General features: G+C 43.8%; 1 protein-coding gene across 1 annotated transcript in view; it reads left to right on the top strand.

Annotated features, from left to right (window-relative positions):
• LOC139574481 (BTB/POZ domain-containing protein KCTD8-like) overlaps nucleotides 1–18,321 on the top strand; it is a 37,386-nt gene extending 19,065 nt beyond the window's left edge. Inside the window, exon 2 of the mRNA XM_071399114.1 lies at nucleotides 16,816–18,321. Within this exon, the coding sequence (XP_071255215.1) occupies nucleotides 16,816–17,315 (500 nt within the window). The 3' untranslated portion in view covers nucleotides 17,316–18,321. The remainder of the gene's footprint in view (nucleotides 1–16,815) is intronic.
• Nucleotides 18,322–21,478: the final 3,157 nt, after the last annotated feature.

Genomic DNA, 21,478 nt, shown 5'->3' on the forward strand with positions numbered 1-21,478 from the left:
TTTCTAGGACATTGTTTTTCCCCCAGAGAGAATACTAGCTTGTGAGGCCATCTGCTCCCCCAGACTTCCACTACAACACAGGTTGTGAGCCTATGCGTGAACACATTAGTGCTTAGTGCTTTCATTGGAATTGGATGTTTACTAGCAGGATTTGAACTTGTTTCGATAGCCATTGCTACGACAGAGTACATGTGCACATTGATTTACAGATTACAGGTGGCTTTAGTCTTTAATCTGTGTAACATAAATGTTGGACCATAGTGCTTGAAGTCAACTGCTACCTACCTGTCTGGAAACACCTTGCTGAGAATGTACTGCAAGTGAAATTCAAATTCTCAAATAGGAGGATAAAACCATCCTCCTCTTCCTCAATACACCAGTCTTCGCTGACAGACATGTATTCAACATAATGTCTATAGTGCTGAAGTACAGTAACAACCTGTATGTTGTGCCCTAAGGCTTGGCCATGCTCCTGCTCTGCCTCTGTTTAGGCTAAAGCCATTTCCCCATGGCCATCGCCGCTTCAGAATCTTCATCCATTTTTTTTATTCCATCCACTTCCTTTCTTTCCCCAAGTCACCCGCTGAGAGATAGGAAGACCTGCATTTCAATTATAGATTGGTATCACACTCAACTCCTTCTTTTCTCAAATCCCTTTTCACTTGACAAAGGCCAAAACCTGCTCCATTTTCTCAGTCTCTTGATGAGGCCTCTGCTTTCCCTTCTGATACTTTACCTCTATTCAATGAATTAGTAAGGGGGACTGAATGTTCTGACCATCTTTAAAATCATTATATCTCTATATTTGTGTTCTTTATTCCTGCTATATGCCTGTTATCTACAATTTTTTCATGTCATATCTCTTTATTTCAACCATTACGCAAATGTAATTACTGTGATATATTATCCACCATATTTCTTTCAAAACATTCCCAAATCTCAAACGCAAAGATTTTATTTATTTTAACCCATATTTTACACTTAGTTGACTGAGAACCCATTCTCATTTATGGCAACGACCTAGGGAATAGTTACTGGGGAGAAGAGGGGAGATGAATAAGCTGGGGATGATTAGGTGGCCATGACCGACCAGGATCGAACCCTGCTTACCTTCAGAGTCAAGCCAGCAGTGGGCTGCAGGGGTGTATGCTGCTGGCCACTGTCGAATAGGGAATTGCATAAAAATTATGTGCTTTTCCTTTTTCACTTCACTATTTGCTTGAGAGATGATTATTATTATTCTTTTTTTACATCTCTCAGGATGGCCAACTGTTCTGAGAGCATTCAGCTGAGCTTTCCTACCTTCTTATTAAGATTCACCACTGGCTTTTCAACATAATTGCACCTTTCATTCTTAGCGCACATCTACAAGTACTGTAATTTGCCTCCATTTCTTGGCTGTGCACTCAATGAAGCGTTATCGGGAGCACTTATATAATGATTTGTTCAACACTTGATTAGATAATAGACGTCTTGCTTAGCCGTTGGTGTGCTTTCTCGCATATCTCACTTGTCACCGAGGCTATTTTTGGATGCGGTGTCCATTTGTAGAAGCTGGTCTGAAAGGTTTTTAAAGTGTCAAGTGCTTCTTAACCAAGGAATCATGCTGTCATTATATGCAAATCAAGTATTATATGCATTACATTCAAATCAAGAATGACATTTTAAACTAGAAATTACAAACTTTAGAAGACTTTTTAAACCTAGAATATACTACAAGTTTGCATTTCCCGCTGTGCAGTAAAATTCTCAGCAACAAAAGGGATCAAATTAAGATCCTACATCTGTACTATGAATCACTGACTTGTATTTTATTGTACTTATGTGATTATCCAACCTTTCACCAACCTTTCACCAACCTTTTATCTACCTTTGGCCCATAATTAGCTGAGTCAGTGTTGTTCCTCAAAGTTACAAAAATAATTGGCCTACCATTTTCTTTTCAGGTCCTTTACATTCTCAATGTCCCAATGTCATCGGAGAAGGGCGGTGGCATCAGTTGTCCTATTTCAATACGGACTGATACCCACCTGGTTAGCCTGTCCCCACTGTCCCCAGGGCTCAATGATTATCGTGCAGCCCTGACACAGACTCTCCCAGAGAATCGATCTGAAACACGAAGACTCAGCAGGGAGTTATATGGGAGAGCTATAGAGAACAAGAGCCTTTATTGGGAGGGTTGAGATTGGACTCAGTTCAATAGTAGATCGCCAGTTTGTCCTTGGATGTGAATCTCGGACACTTTGTTCTGGGTGTGGTTTTGTACGTATTGCTGTAACACTGTTCTGATTGACATGACCGCTGTAATTTCCTATTAAGATAACCCTATGTCCTAAAGCATAAAACGAAATAAACAGTTGAATAATTGGTTGTGGTAGTGTTATTAGGTTTTACAATGTGTTATGCAAGCTTTAGCAAGGTGTTGTATTACCTTATTGACAGTGTTAGGAAAGCCATATGCAAACATATCAAGTGTTACAGAAGTAGCTAAAACATGTCAGTTGACCCAAAATATTATTCTTATGGCTGAGTTTTATCAAACCTGCTATAGAAATATCTATGCATCTTTGATTACATGCACTATATTTTATTTTACACTTCAGTCATTTAGCAGATGCTCTTATCCAGAGGTGCATTCAACCACAGTAGCCAGAAGGTAAAACAATCACTTCATAAAAACCCTAATCAAAATAGCCGCTATCCACTAACACATACTACTCTTATTCAGAAAACTGAAACATCTACCGTAGAGTGGTCTACTTGCTATTAATTACAGTACCACAAACCATTCTGCAATTTTATTGGAGTCATATGAAGGTATGTTAACACTCTATGTTCCTGATTTAATACTGTAATGCGGTTTTGATTGAACAGCATCCGTAAGCCTTATCGAGATAGTCTACCATCTGCTTCAGAGAGTGTGCCAAGATCCTTCAAGAACCATCCCACACAAAAGCCCATTGATGACTGCTTGGATGTACAGTAATAGAGGCTTTCTCTTAGTGAGGTAGTAAACCTTGATTTCTCTATTCACCTGAACTCCACTTGTCCCTATTGAAAAGCGAGGACGGCACATTTTCTGAAGGGATAATTTTGTCTGGCACCCGAATGGCTTCCTATTCCCTATATAGTGGACTACTTTTGACAGGGACCCTATGGGCTACACATAGGGAATAGGGTGCCATTTCTGACAAAGCCTTTGTCGAACAAGATGGAAGAAGTGAAGAAGAGCTCAAGGGGAGTTGCATTTTCTCCTCTGATGTACTGGCTCTCTAACTCTACTGGCCCCTCTATTAGCTTGACTTTAGTTGTCTAAGCATTGACAGTAAGTTATTTATGCTCTATTTTCAAATCAGATGGGAGACAGTGGGACAGAACATTCTCTGCTTTTTTAAAGGCCCAGGGAACGTTCTACATCAACTGACCCTCTCTGCAGTCTATTGTATTATTTTCCCATTGGTACCAGTGAGAGTAGAGAAAGACGGTAAAACCAAATCTGGCAACAATATGATTCAACTTAAAAAATTGCTGAGAGAGAGAGAGATTAACCATGTGGCATAGGCTATAGTTGAGCAGATGCGTTTGTAGGATTTCCACATATGGGCAGGGTTGGGTAGGTTACTTTATAAACGTAATCCGTTACAGTTACTAGTTACCTGTCCAAAATTGTAATCAGTAACGTAACTTTTGGATTACCCAAACTCAGTAACGTAATCTGATTACATTCCGTTACTTTTGGATTACAACCACAATCTGTAAAATGCAAAAAGTGAAATGAGAGATCAGCAGTGTGTGTCACATTAATGCACTATGTAGATATCAATAATAAGTGATATCCGTGTCACCGTAGACTAAACCACTGCTGTTATCCTTACCTCTAAGTGTTTATTCAAGTTGGATAATCTTTGGATGCCGACAGCAGTCGCACCATTGGAAGACATAGCTTGGACTGTAGCCTACAAAAGCCTATTCCTGCTCTTGTCCTGCGATCCATCAAACACATTTGGTGTGTCATCATAGTGGTCTCTGACTTGTGGTCAGACTCGCTCAGGTGGAACAAACTTAAACTTGCGCCTTTTTTGAATGCTGATTTGAATGTCATTGAGAAAACAGAGAAGTGTCAACAACAAAAAAATCTGAATTTAAAAGTAATCCTCGAAGTAATCATCTAGTTTTTAAAAAGTATCTGTAATCTGATTACAATATTTTTGCTGATAATGGTCCTCTGTACACCTATGTAGATTTCCATTAAAAATCTGCCATTTCCAGCTACTATAGTCATTTACAACATGAACAATGTCTACACTGTATTTCTGATCAATTTTATGTTATTTTAATGGACTTTTTTAATGGACTTTATTTTTGCTTTTCTTTAAAAAAAATGACATTTCTAAGTGACCCCAAACTTTTGAATAGTAGTGCATATATATAGAGTAGGCTACTAAGTACATTTTCCGGTGGCACACTGACTCACCTAATGATGAAGATGAAGCCATAGGCACCGATGTCCTCATCATGGCAATAGCCTAACTCAAAATAAGCTACTTTGAAAAACAGTGCTGCTGTTGACTCAAAATTGTTTCCATTGGTTCGATAAACAGATGAGTCTTCTCTATTCAGCAGCATTTGCTTTTAAAACGATGTTTTTCGCACGATTGTATTTAGAAATCTCCAAAATGAAAACTGCAGCCACAACCAACCATACAAATATAATCCATAGATGGCAGTTCCCATTCAAATCAAGACTGGCTGGCATTGCTCGTGTACCCATGAGTTTAACAGTCAAAGTGCCAGGGTAATAGGTTACAAATCCTTCTATGGATTATATCTCTATAGCCACAACACAGCAAGCTGTTCTATATTTGGCTTGCCTACTTCCCAAATTGCAGCCTTCCCAACTGTAGGCATACTGGTGACTGCCAAGGTAAAGGAAAGACTTGAGTCAATTTAGGATACAAAGTATATGTAATGGAATGGGGTGCATTTCCTGGCATGGTTTAAGGCTTCTTTGCCAAGGCTCATTGACGCTGTTCTGGCAGCTCGTGGTGGCCGAACACCCTATTAAGACACTTTATCTTGGTGTTTCCTTTATTTTGGTAGTTACCTGTATGCGCTTGTGGTACAACTTAATCCACAGTAATTTTGAGGGAAAAAGCCCTTGCATTAGCGTGTGTATCAGAGAAAAAGAGAGCTGTAATTCCCAGTTTTTCTTGAGGTAGAAACATCTCTCACCACACAAAGAAACTACATTGTGGGATGAGTGATCTAGGATCTAAATACTATGTCATGGGTTTCTGTGGCAGAGGCAGTCTTTGTGAATTGTAGTCACTCAGTATTCCATGATGTGTGGCGTCCCTGGGAGCTGGGCTGCTGTTCCTATTAGTGAGATAGTAAACCAAATTGGAAGCCTTTGCATTACGATGCCTTTGAGGTAAATCACTGTTTCGCAGCCTGCATGTGTTTTGTAATATGGGCATGCTGTGACCCACACAAAACCCCAAGGGTGGCTGACATTTGAACACAGCCACCGCTGCTGTTGTTTATGTAGATAATTGTTGTGTTGTTTTTGTTTAGATGTGCAGTGGGTAGCGGGGTGTAGTGGCGTTATCTCTGTATGTTTAATATTTCAGACATACACAGACATAATTTGGATTGCTGAAATGCTGCTTCATGTTCTGATGCTATAAAACCAGGAGTTGTATTTAATCAAAACCATTCTACAACAAACCTGCGCTGTGGGACATCACAAAATACCTGTGCTACAAAAAGACACCCTTTCACTGTCAGCATTAGTTATTTCACCTCATAAACATGCTCTACTTTATCACAACTAAGCTAATTAGCTAAATATGAGGCTCAGTAACATTTCTATTTTCCTGCTGTGAAAATGGAATTGATTTTTTGCCCAGCTCTGATGACATTTGCCTAATAAACTCCTAGTTTGACCATAGCAACGTCTTCAGCAGAAGGCCTGCCCACCTGATGTTATGTTCTGATAGGCAATCTCAGAGACTGTCATGATTGACAACATCCTATAAAATGAAAGCTGCTGCAAGATAACCATCCATCTCTCTCACATCTTACTGTCAATCATCTCTCACTGTGTTAAATTGGTGGCAGTCGCTAACTGCCGCAACAGTATGACGCTTTGGTAACCATTAGGAGATTTGGTTCAGCTTTAAATGACGTTCAGCTTTTAAACGCTTCATAAAGCGTTCATAATGCCTTCATAAGCGCTACATGAATGTGTTACAAAGCATCTTTAACCGTACTGTAGGTCATGCTCTATAAAGGGTTTATAAATGTGGAATAAATACATGACATAACCACCAATGGCAAATGTGACATAACCCACTGCTTAATAAAGGCTTTATAAATCATATTAAACTGATGCTTCACAAAGCATTTATTACCTTGTCATGCATCTTGGTAAAGCATTGCAATACCAGGATAGTGGGTTAGATTCCCGGGACCACCCATATGTAAAAATGTATGCACGTGTGACTGTACGTCGCTTTGGATAAATGTAATTGTATTACTCTAAACCCTTTCTAGGATGGCCCAACCTCTTTCCCTCTTGGGTGCGTAGTCAATATTGGACTTGACCTCAACTTCCAACAAAATGCTGCGCGGCAGTTTGACACACACTCTGAAGTGCAGTCATGCACAGCAAAAAACGTTGGTAGGGCCCTTTAAAATCCGTATTTATCATTTGCATAATTCTGTTTTTTCCCATATTCCGTGTTTGTTTTACCAGGTTTTGGATTTCCCCCAGTTTTTTCACACTTTTTTAATAGAAAAACAACATATTTGGATTTTCTTGGATTTTCTGTGTTCACAGCAATGCTTAAATCACATCAGATTACCACTTTTGAGGTCTGGGAAAAATCTAAGAAACTTCGATTTTTGCTTGTAGCTGCCTTTCAGTGTGCATGCCCTGTTTGGTTAGCGGTGTTTCGGTAGCGCAGTAAGCTCACATATAATGAGTTAGCAAATCAAATGCCCACTTGTGGTGCCACTGGACAGTGACAAACGAGTAAATTAACCTTTATTTGTTGTAATTTAAATTTGTTTGTAGTATTTATATGTGTTGAGTTAGATTACAAAGCTACCTCAATCGTTAGATCAAATAATTTCGGTGACTTCACAGCAATTGCTAGCTAGCTAACAGACCTGACAACTTTCTTTGTTGTTAGGTTGGAACCAACATGCAGTACCTTCAGCAGGCAGAGAAGCAAGAACCATTTATCAGCCAGCTCAGGGACAAGCTACACTATTCACAGTGTAATGTTCAATGTAATTGCTGTCAGGACCCGGTGCGAGAAACAGTCACTAATAATTGGCAGAACCCAGAAGATGAGGCAGACACAGCAGTACTAGAGATGGAGGTTTAATAAAGGAAAAATCTTCAGGCCAAAATTATAAATCCACAAAGTGGTAAGAACAGCAGGGAAAAAACAAACCTCAAAAGACTAATCAAAAAATAAACAAGAACAAAACCAGAGAACCTCTGGAAAATCCAACTAGAGAATATATGTTCACAAAGGCTGGGGCTGGGTGCTAACATACAAACACTGAGCAAGGAACTGAGGAACACACAGGGTTTAAATACTAACAAGGGAATGACTTACAGGTGCAAACAATAATTAGAGCAAGAAAAACAAAAGGTACAAAAAAGGTGCAATGGGGACATCTAGTGACCAAAACCATAATAGTCCTGGCCAAAACCTGACAGAATCCCCCTCCTAGGAACGGCTCCTGACGTTCCTACCAGCCTTCTCAGGGTGGAGGACCCTGAACTGACGAATGAGGTCAGGGTCCAGTATGTCTTTGGCAGGAACCCAGGAGCGCTCCTCGGGACCGTAGCCTTCCCAGTCCACCAGATACTGCCAGGACCGCTGCACCCGGCGGGAATCCAGTATCCGATGGACGGTATAAGCCGACTGGCCTCCGATGATACGGGGCGGAGGGGGAGGTCTGCCTGCCGGGATAAGGGGAGAAAAAACAACAGGTTTTAATAAAGAAATGTGAAACGTGGGATTAATTTTAAGGGATCTGGGTAAGTGCAGGCGAAAAGTAACGGGGTTCACTCTTCTGGCAACCTTAAAGGGACCGATGAATTTCTGGGACAGTTTGCGAGACTCCACCCGTAGCGGTAAATTCTTGGTTGAGAGCCATACTCTCTGGCCGAGGCGCAGGGTAGGCCCGGGACGGCGACGTCTGTTGGCTTGTTGTTGGTACCTCTGTGAGGAACGCAGAAGATTAAGACGGGCCTTCTTCCACGTAAGCCGACAGCGTCTGATGAACCTCGAGGCTGAAGGCACACTGACTTCTGCCTCCTGGTCCGGGAACAATGGAGGAGCATAGCCAAACTGACACTCGTGCGGGGACATACCAGTGGAGGAGGAGCACAAGGTGTTGTGCGCGTACTCGGCCCAAACCATGAAGGACGACCATGTGGACGGGTTGTTGGAGACCATACATCTGAGGGTGGTTTCCAGCTCTTGATTCATCCTCTCGGTTTGGCCATTGGACTCCGGATGGTACCCTGAAGATAGACTGGCAGTGGCCCCTATGAGTTGGCAGAAGGCCTTCCAAAACCTTGAGGCGAACTGGGGACCTCTGTCGGAAACCATATCTTGCGGAATGCCGAAGACTCGGAAAACATGGTTAATCACCAACTCAGCCGTTTCCTTGGCAGAAGGTAACTTAGTCAAGGGAACGAACCTGGCCGCCTTAGAAAACCTGTCGATGATGACTAGGATAGTAGTATTACCATGGGACGGAGGAAGGCCAGTAATAAAGTCCAATGAGATATGGGACCAGGGTCGGTGGGGAATAGATAAAGGGTGAAGGAGTCCTTGAGGGCGGAGGTGAGAAGATTTGCCCTGGCAGCACACGGGACAGGCCTTGACGAAAGTGGCAACGTCTTCTTTTATGGTGGGCCACCAGAACTTACGCTGGATGAACTCCAAGGTGCGACCTACGCCCGGGTGACAGGTGAGGCGAGAGGAGTGCCCCCACAGAAGGACTTGGGACCTTGCTGCCTTGGGAACAAACAACCGATTAGCAGGACCTCCTCCAGGGCCCGGTTCGATGGCTTGAGCTTGTTTCACGGTATCCTCCACTTGCCACGAGATCGGAGCCACGATCTTAGCGGCCGGAAGGACAGTCATGTCAGTATCTTCTCGAATGGCAGGAGAGTAGATTCGTGACAAGGCGTCCGGTTTGAGATTCTTCGACCCGGGTCTATAGGTGAGGATAAACTGGAATCGGCTGAAGAAAAGAGACCATCGAGCTTGTCTGGAATTCAACCGCTTCGCCTGCTGGATATACTCCAGATTTTTGTGGTCCGTAAGCACTTGAAACGGTTGAGAAGCCCCCTCGAGCCAGTGTCTCCATTCCTTCAATGCCATCTTAACCGCTAGGAGTTCACAATCCCCCACATCGTAATTCCTCTCGGCCGGGGTAAGCCGGTGAGAGAAGAAGGCGCAAGGATGAAGCCTCTTGTCTTCACCCCTCTGAGACAGGACAGCTCCAACACCAACCTCTGATGCGTCTACCTCCACCACAAAAGGTTCATCCGCCGTCGGTAGTGTCAGGATGGGAGCAGAGAGGATGCGCTGCTTGAGTCCTTGGAAGGCCGTCTCAGCTTCTCTTCCCCACAGAAACCTTGTGTTGCCACCCTTGGTTAACGCTGAGAGAGGAGCTGCCACCGAGCTGAAGTTCTTGATGAACTTGCGGTAGAAGTTAGTGAAGCCCAGGAAACGCTGAACTTCCTTAACGGACTTGGGGGTGGGCCAATCTGCTACCGCCCCTACCTTCTTGGGATCCATCTGGACTCGACCGGGTTCCACTACAAATCCCAGGAATTGTACTCGAGAGGAATGGAATTCACACTTTTCAGGCTTAACGTACAAATGGCTGTCTAGAAGGCGTTTGAGCACTTGTCTGACATGCTTAGTGTGTTCTTGAAGGGAGCTCGAAAAGATGAGGATGTCATTCAAGTAAACAAACACGAAAATGTTAAGCATATCCCTAAGCACATCGTTTATGAGCGCTTGGAACACAGCCGGGGCGTTGGTCAGGCCGAAGGGCATCACCAAGTATTCGTAGTGACCAGTAGGCGTGTTGAAAGCGGTCTTCCACTCGTCACCGGGTTTGATCCGCACAAGATGGTATGCGTTCCGCAGGTCAAGCTTAGTGAAGACCACTGCTTCCTGGAGCAGCTCAAAGGCTGTGGCCATAAGGGGTAGCGGGTAGCGGTTACGGACGGTTATGGCATTAAGTCCCCGGTAGTCGATGCAAGGACGTAATCCCCCGTCTTTTTTGGCCACAAAGAAAAACCCTGCTCCCGCCGGTGAGGTGGATGGACGCATGAGGCCTGCTGCCAGAGAGTCCTTGATGTAGGTATCCATAGCAGCTCGTTCGGGAGGAGATAGGGAAAAGATCCGACCCCTGGGGGGGCAGGTGCCCGGAAACAGGTCGATGGGGCAATCGTAAGGTCTATGGGGTGGTAGTTTGGTGGCCCTCTGTTTGCTAAATACCGGTTTGAGGTCATGGTAACACTCGGGAACTCGGGACAGGTCGATGGATTCTAGAGACTCGGGAGGGGAACTCGGGGAACTTGGGAAGATACAAGTGGCTTGGCACGTAGGACCCCACTGCTTGATAGTGCCCACAGACCAGTCGATGTGAGGGTTATGGCTGTGAAGCCAGGGGTATCCAAGGACGAGAGGGAACTCGGAACACGAGGTCAGATGAAAGTTCATCACTTCCTGGTGTTGGGAAACTGAAAGTCGCAAGGGGGTAGTGACACGAGTGACAAGTCCAGATCCCAAAGGGCTTCCATCCAACGTAGTAACCCTTATGGGGTCACTTAGAGGTTCAGAGGGAACGCCATTCTCCTTCGCCCAGACACCATCCATGAAGTTACCTGCGGCTCCAGAGTCTACCAAGGCTTGAAGGGGAAGCTCGTGGTTGTCCCAGGAAAGGGTAACTGGAATGAGCAGGCGGGAGTTGGATGGATGGGAGGAGGTTATGTTTCCCGTTACAGTCCTCCCAGGCCTGCACGGGAGAGTGCGTTTTCCCTGGAGCCCGGGACACGTGGAGAGGAAATGGCCCGGTTTGCCGCAATATAGACAGCATCGCTCCCTCATCCGGCGGACTCTCTCAGCCTGGGATATGCGTCCAACCTGCATGGGTTCCGGTGGAGTCAGCGAGGATAAAGGTGGAGACTCGGAGCTGGGACCGATAGGAGCTAGGGTGAGAGATCTACGGTTGAGCTCTCTCTCTCTCAGACGCTGGTCTATGCGTGAAGCCAACTTGATCAGGGACTCGAGGTTGTCTGGTGGTTCCCGAGTGGCCAGTTCATCCTGGATGGTGTCGGAAAGACCCTTCAAAAAACACACTGTGAGCGCCTCGTCGTTCCAGCCACTCGCTGCTGCCACCGTGTGGAACTGGATGGCATAGTCCGTCACGCTGCGCCGACCTTGGCGGAGAGTCAGGAGCTGTTTGGCTGAGTCAGGACCGCTGGTAGGACCTTGAAACACTCGCTTGAATTCTTCAGCAAAGGTAGAGTAGCTGGCACAGCAGGGACTTTGGGCATCCCACACAGCAGTAGCCCAGGCTAGGGCTTTTTCCGACAGCAGGGTGATGATATATGCTATCTTGGACCGGTCGGTGGGAAACGACGAGGGTTGCAGCTCGAAGGAGAGAGAACATTGGGTGAAAAACCCCTTACAAACACTCGGATCACCTGAGAACCGTTGGGGAGGCGGCAGACGAGGTTCAGCCAGGGGGTTAACTGCCACGGGCACTTGAATCTGATGAACTGGAGCAGAAGCGGTTGCAGGAGAAAGTTGATCAGAAATCTGCTTTATGGAAGTCATCATCTCCGACAGAAGTTGAGAATGTCCAGCCAGTAAGGCCTCTTGCTGAACCAGAGCAGCTTCGTGACGTTGGACAGTCCCCTCGTGGTGGGACAGCATGGGAAAAAAGTCCTGGGTACTGGCTGCCTCTGGGTTCATATTAATGGCTCAGTGTTTCTGTCAGGACCCGGTGCGAGAAACAGTCACTAATAATTGGCAGAACCCAGAAGATGAGGCAGACACAGCAGTACTAGAGATGGAGGTTTAATAAAGGAAAAATCTTCAGGCCAAAATTATAAATCCACAAAGTGGTAAGAACAGCAGGGAAAAAACAAACCTCAAAAGACTAATCAAAAAATAAACAAGAACAAAACCAGAGAACCTCTGGAAAATCCAACTAGAGAATATATGTTCACAAAGGCTGGGGCTGGGTGCTAACATACAAACACTGAGCAAGGAACTGAGGAACACACAGGGTTTAAATACTAACAAGGGAATGACTTACAGGTGCAAACAATAATTAGAGCAAGAAAAACAAAAGGTACAAAAAAGGTGCAATGGGGACATCTAGTGACCAAAACCATAATAGTCCTGGCCAAAACCTGACAATTGCATTGCTGGACTTCTTTAAACTTAATGTATTTGTATTGTTTAAAAAAAAAGAAATAAAAGGAAATATGGTTTAAACTTGTCTTTAATATTTATTTATTTGAGCAGTTAATGATAATTCCTTTACACTTTACAGTAAGTACATCGTCATATGATATAATGCATTTGTGAATGTGTTATGAATGACCAAAGATGTCTGACTTTATAGTAAGCACAGTGTCACCTGATATAGAGTCTTTATGGATGTGTTATGAATGACCGAAGGTGTCTCATTTCAAACAAAGTATTACAGGACACCACATAAAGTGTCAATGAATAGGCTTTTAACGTTCTGCTGATTTCTGAAGGTTCTCTCATGATCAACAGGTTACTGTAGGGTGTGAGAGGTATTTAGATGGGTTGATGGACCTGCAAAGTTTGTGTGTGTGTGTGTTTCAGAACCAAGATGATTTGTAACAGTCCAATCTGAGACTACCTCACCATGTATTCCTCTGCTGTTCCCATGCTGGAGACCAGGGCTTGATTACAACCCGTTAACAATGGTGCCAACAGTTTGTGGCTGATCTTTCAGTGGGGGAGTGGATGAATGTGTCAAAGACCTGACTGGGCCCAGGACCCCACGGTATGGCTTGTTATATTGTTGTCAAAGACCTGTCTGGGCCCAGGACCCCACGGTATGGCTTGTTATATTGTTGTCAAAGACCTGACTGGGCCCAGGACCCCACGGTATGGCTTGTTATATTGTTGTCAAAGACCTGTCTGGGCCCAGGACCCCACGGTATGGCTTGTTATATTGTTGTCAAAGACCTGTCTGGGCCCAGGACCCCACGGTATGGCTTGTTATATTGTTGTCAAAGACCTGTCTGGGCCCAGGACCCCACGGTATGGCTTGTTATATTGTTGTCAAAGACCTGTCTGGGCCCAGGACCCCACGGTATGGCTTGTTATATTGTTGTCAAAGACCTGTCTGGGCCCAGGACCCCACGGTATGGCTTGTTATATTGTTGTCAAAGACCTGACTGGGTCCAGCACTCCACGGTATGGCTTGTTATATTGTTGTCAAAGACCTGACTGGGTCCAGCACTCCATGGTAGGGCTTGTTATATTGTTGTCAAAGACCTGACTGGGTCCAGTACTCCATGGTATGGCTCGTTATATTGTTGTCAAAGACCTGACTGGGTCCAGCACTCCATGGTAGGGCTCGTTATATTGTTGTCAAAGACCTGACTGGGTCCAGTACTCCATGGTAGGGCTCGTTATATTGTTGTCAAAGACCTGACTGGGTCCAGTACTCCATGGTAGGGCTCGTTATATTGTTTTCAAAGACCTGACTGGGTCCAGCACTCCATGGTAGGGCTCGTTATATTGTTGTCAAAGACCTGACTGGGTCCAGTACTCCATGGTAGGGCTCGTTATATTGTTGTCAAAGACCTGACTGGGTCCAGCACTCCATGGTAGGGCTCGTTATATTGTTGTCAAAGACCTGACTGGGTCTAGTACTCCATGATAGGGCTCGTTATATTGTTGTCAAAGACAGGCTCGTTTTTGTTTTGTGTGTGTTTGTGTGCTGAGGAACATGTAACTTGGTTCCAGAAGACAGACACTTACAATTTATTTAGATTAGGGGCCTTCATCAAGGTAAGTGTTTCTTGGTCTAATGTCGTCTCCAGGCTATTGCACAAACAGCATATACTATAAGCCTCAACAAAGTTGACCTTAGTGAGAGTGACCACTGAATTCTGTAGGAGTGACCTTACTGAGTAAAGTATTTGTTATTGTCACTACTTAACACAGTCAAAAAGTCATAATTATTGCTAAACCCTGCCCATTTCAACAATTTATCTTCCTAAAATGTTATTTTAAACCTAACCCTAACTCATGAAGGCCTAGTTTGATGTGTTGGTCAACCAGACCTTCCGCGCATTTGGGCAGAAGTGTCTGGGAACGAGATTAGGTGTCATGTGACTATGAACCCTTTATAAAGCATGACATACGGTTATAGATGCTTTGCAACACATTTATGTAGTGCTTAGGAAGGCTTTATGAAGCCTTTATAAGCTGAACGTCATTCATAAAGCCTTTATAGCAGCAACATAAGACATTTATCTGTCATAGGCTGGAATTAATATTATGAACAATGGCAAAAGATGTTATGAAGCTTGTTATGATGTGTGCTATAGATGACAGGCACATCTGTTGTCAAATGCTGGTATGTCTTATAAAACTGTTATAAAGGCTTTATGAATGTATACATTGGGGGCCTATAACACATTAACAAGCAGTAAGTGCGTATGGTTATGTATGGCAATCAATAGTCAACACTGTTAATGAGTGGCTCATGTCTAGCTCCCAGGATCATCTTATGTAGACAGCTAGTCGGCAAATCTTAGGTCACGCTGAGCTGATTTAGAACCCAGTGAGGGGCGTGCTTGCTGAGGTCTAATGGACTCCTGGTACCCTCAGACCTGGAGCTTGTAATTTTATCACCAATCGGAGGCAGTGTTTTATTGACAGGCCCACCAGAGAACTGGGCAGCTCTCGGATACTATTTAGGAAAAATAAACAACAAACAATGTTATTTAAGTGATTTATTTATTTTCTACAAATGTGTATTTCAATGTTTTTCCATTGCATTATCAGGTGACAACGAAAATGTTGAGTGACATGATCTATTTATTATTTTCTGCAACTGTGATGTTTTGGTCAAAAACATTTCAACGTACTATGGGTAGGCAATTATTTTGTAACATACTGTACTATGCTTCAATGGTTTTAAAGCAATGGTCCTTCCTCAATGGTTGACTTCTTCAAAATGCATCAATTGATTCATGCAGTATAGAGTAACTGCAAATGATGGAGGACATAGTTCCTGGTTCAATCTTTAGCAGTAGTTGCTGAGTAAGCTGTTTGTCACAGCCAGGGAGCAAAGGCCAACTGCTCTCACTGCCCGCAACTCAGCTGAACTCCTTTTAGTTTAACATACTGACTTAACACTTGGGTGCACTTTATAGTGCTCCACTGACAGGGATTTCATGCTGGGTGCTGAGAGCCGTTAGCCTTCTTACTGTAACTGTTCTTGTTAATGCCTTGGGTCTGCAGCGTGCCGAGAGACAGAGCGAGAGAGAGAGATTGGCTCAGCTAAGAGCATTTCTCATTACATTAGCTTGTTGCCTGACTAACTGTTGGGGTCGTGTTTCCAACTCTGACTGTGCTACCTTGGGGGTGAATCATGTAACATGAGAATATTAGTGGAAGAATGGGCACATGTTCTCTCATGTTCTTACAATGCAAGACTGGAAGATTTAAGATAGTCAACACAAAAGCCCACTTAAGTTGTGAAAAGTGTCCCCCATAATGATTACTACTGTGTGGAGAAATCTATCGAGGATGTTTTTGTTTGTTTTGTTTTTCCCCATGGGACACTTTGCAGCTACATCGTACAATCATGACTGTTTCTCAGATAGCAGAGGATGTATTATGGTGGACACTTTGCAGCTACATCGTACAATCATGACTGTTTCTCAGATAGCAGAGGATGTATTATGGTGGACACTTTGCAGCTACATCGTACAATCATGACTGTTTCTCAGATAGCAGAGGATGTATTATGGTGGACACTTTGCAGCTACATCGTACAATCATGACTGTTTCTCAGATAGCAGAGGATGTATTATGGTGGACACTTTGCAGCTACATCGTACAATCATGACTGTTTCTCAGATAGCAGAAGATGTATTATGGTGGACACTTTGCATCTACATCGTACAATCAAGTCTGTTTGTCAGATAGCAGAGGATGTATTATGGGGGACACTTTGCAGCTACATTGTACAATCATGTCTTTTTCTCAGATAGCAGCGGAGGTATTTTGGGGGATACTTTTAGCTACATCGTACAGTCATGTCTGTGTCTCACTATTTTTGTCTCTCACAGATCTTTTTTTCTGAAATGTATTTGCATACATTGATTTAAGTAGTTTATGGAAAATATGAAAGATCGTGCATAGATAGAATGTATGCCAAATAGTCAAGTCCTTGAATAGCTGCATTTCTGACAGTGTTTCCTTAACCTATCATGGTTTAGCCCCAGCTGTTCCACTTATTTGATCTATTCCAGTAATACTGTAGCACACCTGATTCAACTGGTCAACAAATTGACAAAATGAATCAGGTGTGCATGTTTTGTATTGTACTGTATTGTAATAGTTCAAATAAGTGGAAAAGCTGTGGGCACTCATGGAGAAATTAGGGAAAAACAGCAGCATGTCATACACATGTGCTCCCACTCGGTTGTCTCAACATGTGACTGACCTTGTTTCTCTGCTGTTCGTTTGGCAGGGCCGGCATTGAAGACCGTCTCCCCCAAGCAAGACTGTGAGGAGCGCAAGCAGGACAAACTGGGTACCGACAAGGGCAGCGAGAGTGGCACGTCCCTCAACGAGCTCTCCACTTCCAGCTCCGAGACCCACTCCGAGGCCACCTCACCCCAGGATGGTCCCAACCTGGGTGGGGGAGGCGGCGGGGGATCCGTGGCCCCCTGCGGAGCCCTCCAGTCCGTCTCCCGGCAGCCCAGCACCCTCACTCTGGGGCGACCCTCCAAGAAGGGCTCGTCAGTGCAGTGGATGCAGTTGCCGGATAAGCGACGCAACAGCGAGCTCTTCCAGTCGCTAATGGGGCGTGAGGGCGGCCTGAGTAGGAAGAAGAACCCGGAAAGACCCAGTGCAGAGGAAGAGATGAAGCAGTGCATCCAGGACTTTAACAACATCAAAATCCCGCAGGCTTTCCCTGAGCGCAAGAGGCAGTGGCAGTCCGAACTACTCCAAAAGTACGGTCTATAGGGGCCACTTTCTATTCCCATCCCCATTCCACATGTGGTAGCCATCTTTATTTGGATTCCCTCCATTTTGGCAGGTTTTAAGTGCTATGATTCCTCTAAAATGTCTGACAGTACAAATTAAGTTAAAAGGATCATCAACCAACTTTAGTTTTTGTGAAGGGAGGCCAGGTTGGTAAGCACATGCATTTCAGGGGCACATGTTAAAGAAGCACAGCGGAAATCCCCTTTTCTGGTATGTTGTCTCTTAAATTCTAGATTGCAATGGAGATTTCTCATACAAGCCTCAAAAGTAAAAAGTGTGTGACTATGTGAAAAGTATTTTGGCTAATTTCTTTCTTTGACTCCTTCAGTGACATTCTCACTCCCCTCCCTTTGGAATGGATTGAAATAGTTGTGAATGTAGATGACTGTTTTTAACGAATAAGAAAAAATAGATATACTCTATACCACTAAAGACTTAATTACAATTATTAAAATTATCTACAGAGAGACAATTATATGTGTTCAACATGTGAATTGTTTAAGAAGTTTTGTATTTCCAGATAGTGGAAAAAGTGGAATATGTTCATTCAGTATCTACCATGGATGTCCTTTGGTGTGTTTACTGTTGTTGTCCATGGTCAATGTGTGAGTAACAAGGTTTATTGCTACTTCTTTTGAATAATTCTACAATAAAATATAATATCATGTTATGACACTTTTCAGTCCAGGACCAGGCTTAATCAGTGTCAAGGAAACCATCTCATTATGTAAAAATCCTTCAGTGCTGGGCTAAGAACGGTGAAGATGATTTCTTACAATCACTCTAGATAGATAATATTGTGTGCTGAGGGCCAAGCCTTTTTATACAGTGTTAACTCCAAGCCGCTTTCTCTTGCTCACCCAATAACTTATGGAATTTACTAAAAAAAGCTGATTACTGAGCAATGGAAGAAGAGTCTGTTTTTGTCAGTCCCTCTTTGTTGAAAATCATTTATCTAATAAAAGTGTTGAGTAAAGATGAAAAAGCTGCTGGCTTTTTATACACCAGTTATTTTGTCAGTGTACAGCATATTGTCAAGGTGAGAGGTTTTGTTTTAAAGGGAGACCTTTTGTTTTAAAGACATTCAATAAAATGATATGTTATGAACTCAACGAATTACACCACAAGGCAAAAATCTAAAAAAAATCCATGCTTAGTGAATTTAAGAAAACACTTTACTCAACAAATTGCTTTGACAGATTGAAATATGATGGCGATCACATAAACACTTTGACTGTTTTACATTTGCTATTTGAATGAGAAGATAATGAGCTTCAAAGACTGAACATGCTCCATTGAGTTTAACCCCACTAGTCTGAGTTGTCCCTATCCAAGGTGCTGAAATGATCAAATCAAGTTTATTTTATATAGCCCTTCGTACATCAGCTAATATCTCGAAGTGCTGTACAGAAACCCAGCCTAAAACCCCAAACAGCAAGCAATGCAGGTGTAGAAGCATGGTGGCTAGGAAAAACTCCCTAGAAAGGCCAAAACCTAGGAAGAAACCTAGAGAGGAACCAGGCTATGAGGGGTGGCCAGTCCTCTTCTGGCTGTGCCGGGTGGAGATTATAACAGAACATGGCCAAGATGTTCAAAATGTTCATAAGTGACAAGCATGGTCAAATAATAATCAGGAATAAATGTCAGTTGGCTTTTCATAGCCGATCATTAAGAGTTGAAAACAGCAGGTCTGGGACAGGTAGGGGTTCCATAACCGCAGGCAGAACAGTTGAAACTGGAATAGCAGCAAGGCCAGGTGGACTGGGGACAGCAAGGAGTCATCATGCCCGGTAGTCCTGACGTATGGTCCTAGGGCTCAGGTCCTCCGAGAGAGAGAAAGAAAGAGAGAAGGAGATAATTAGAGAGAGCCAAGATTTTCAAAATGTTCATAAATGACAAGCATGGTCAAATAATAATCAGGAATAAATGTCAGTTGGCTTTTCATAGCCGATCATTAAGAGTTGAAAGCAGCAGGTCTGGGACAGGTAGGGGTTCCATAACCGCAGGCAGAACAGTTGAAACTGGAACAGCAGCAAGGCCAGGTGGACTGGGGACAGCAAGGAGTCATCATGCCCGGTAGTCCTGACGTATGGTCCTAGGGCTCAGGTTCTCCGAGAGAGAGAAAGAAAGAGAGAAGGAGAGAATTTGAGAGAGCATACTTAAATTCACACAGGACACTGGATAAGACAGGAGAAGTACTCCAGATATAACCAACTGACCCTAGCCCCCCGACACATAAACTACTGCAGCATAAATACTGGAGGCTGAGACAGGAGGGGTCAGGAGACACTGTGGCCCCATCCGATGATACCCCCGGACAGGGCCAAACAGGAAGGATATAACCCCACCCACTTTGCCAAAGCACAGCCCCCGCACCACTAGAGGGATATCTTCAACCACCAACTTACAATCCTGAGACAAGGCCGAGTATAGCCTACAAAGATATCCACCACAGCACAAACCAAGGGGGGGAGCCAAACCAGACAGGAAGATCACGTCAGTAACTCAACCCACTCAAGTGACGCACCCCTCCTAGGGACGGCATGAGAGAGCACCAGTAAGCCAGTGACTCAGCCCCTGTAATAGGGTTAGAGGCAGAGAATCCCAGTGGAGAGAGGGGAACCGGCCAGGCAGAGACAGCAAGGGCGGTTCGTTGCTCCAGAGCCTTTCCGTTCACCTTCACACCCCTGGGCCAGACTACACTCAATCATATGACCTACTGAAGAGATAAGTCTTCAGTAAAGACTTAAAGGTTGAGACCGAGTCTGCGTCTCTCACATGGGTAGGCAGACCGTTCCATAAAAATGCAGATCTATAGGAGAAAGCCCTGCCTCCAGCTGTTTGCTTAGAAATTCTAGGGACAATTAGGAGGCCTGCGTCTTGTGACCGTCTTGTGCTGAAATGATCATCGCTTAGTCTCAATTGAGATTGCAGGTGTATCACAACAGGATTGAAGAAGTGATGTAATCCCCGTCTTCTGCCAGGGACCAAACATCTGAAAATGTAAATGTGCACAATGCTTTTAGATAATTGATTATTTCACTGATGGTTGAAGAGAAACTGAATCTGAAACGGTCGGATATGCTGTATTTATCAGAAACCAATATGGGCAATGTTGGAGGACTTCCTCCAAAACAGCCATGGTCCAAAAAAATATGTTGCCAGTTTTAGTATTGTTGCCATGGTAATGCTGAAAGTGGATGGGTCCTCCAAACACAATGACAGCCACTCGGGTAGATAGAGGCGTGTGATGCATGCATAGGCAAGTAAGTTATCTTACATTCAGAAGTCCATGTAAACTGACACAATAGTTATTATTGAACCACAGGAAGACATTGAACCACAGCAGTGATTATGAGTCTCTCTTGAATCCATCTATCATTGTGACTGACAAAGCATGAGCAAGTCCTAGTGAAATGTATTATTCATCACAGCGCCTGTGATAGGAACCATTATCTGCTTTTTGCAAATCTAGTGGTCACAGGGCATATACTTTAGGAATCTGTCAATGGAGGATTGCCTATTAGACGAGACTGAGAGGCCCTCTAAACCGAGGTTTCCCAAACTCAGTCCTGGGGCCTCCCTGGGTGTACGTAGAGTTTTTTTCTCCTAGCACTACACAGCTGATTCAAATAATCAAAGCTTGATGATGTTTATTATTTGAATCAGCTGTGTAGTGTTAGGAGAAAAAAAGAAGTGCAGCAAGGGGGGCCTCAGGGCGGAGTTTGGGAAACCCTGCTCTAAACTATTTGACCTGTTGGGACGTTGGCCTAATGTCAACGTCCCATGTGCCTGTATGACAATGCACCATCTTTTTTCAATCAGATGGCAATAAACATGACACATGTTTTTGTTATAAACGCCTAGTGAACAATAATGTATTTTTCCACTTAGTGAGAGTAAATCTTTCAATTAAGATGCAATTGAGTTTCTCGTCATTCTAAATTGTGTAAACACTGTTTTATTGAATACACAGCTTATTGTAAACACAGTTTTCCTTAGTAAATCTTATCCTGAGGGCAGCAAACACACAACAACAAAATAGTCCTAGAAATGTAAACATTCTTTCCATATTTTGATGATGGAATTGTTCATCTTCAAGAAGACATGCCATATCGGGTGTTCTACAGATAACATGGTAA

This window comes from Salvelinus alpinus, chromosome 4 (assembly GCF_045679555.1).
Source record: "Salvelinus alpinus chromosome 4, SLU_Salpinus.1, whole genome shotgun sequence".
Taxonomy (NCBI): Eukaryota; Metazoa; Chordata; class Actinopteri; order Salmoniformes; family Salmonidae; genus Salvelinus; species Salvelinus alpinus.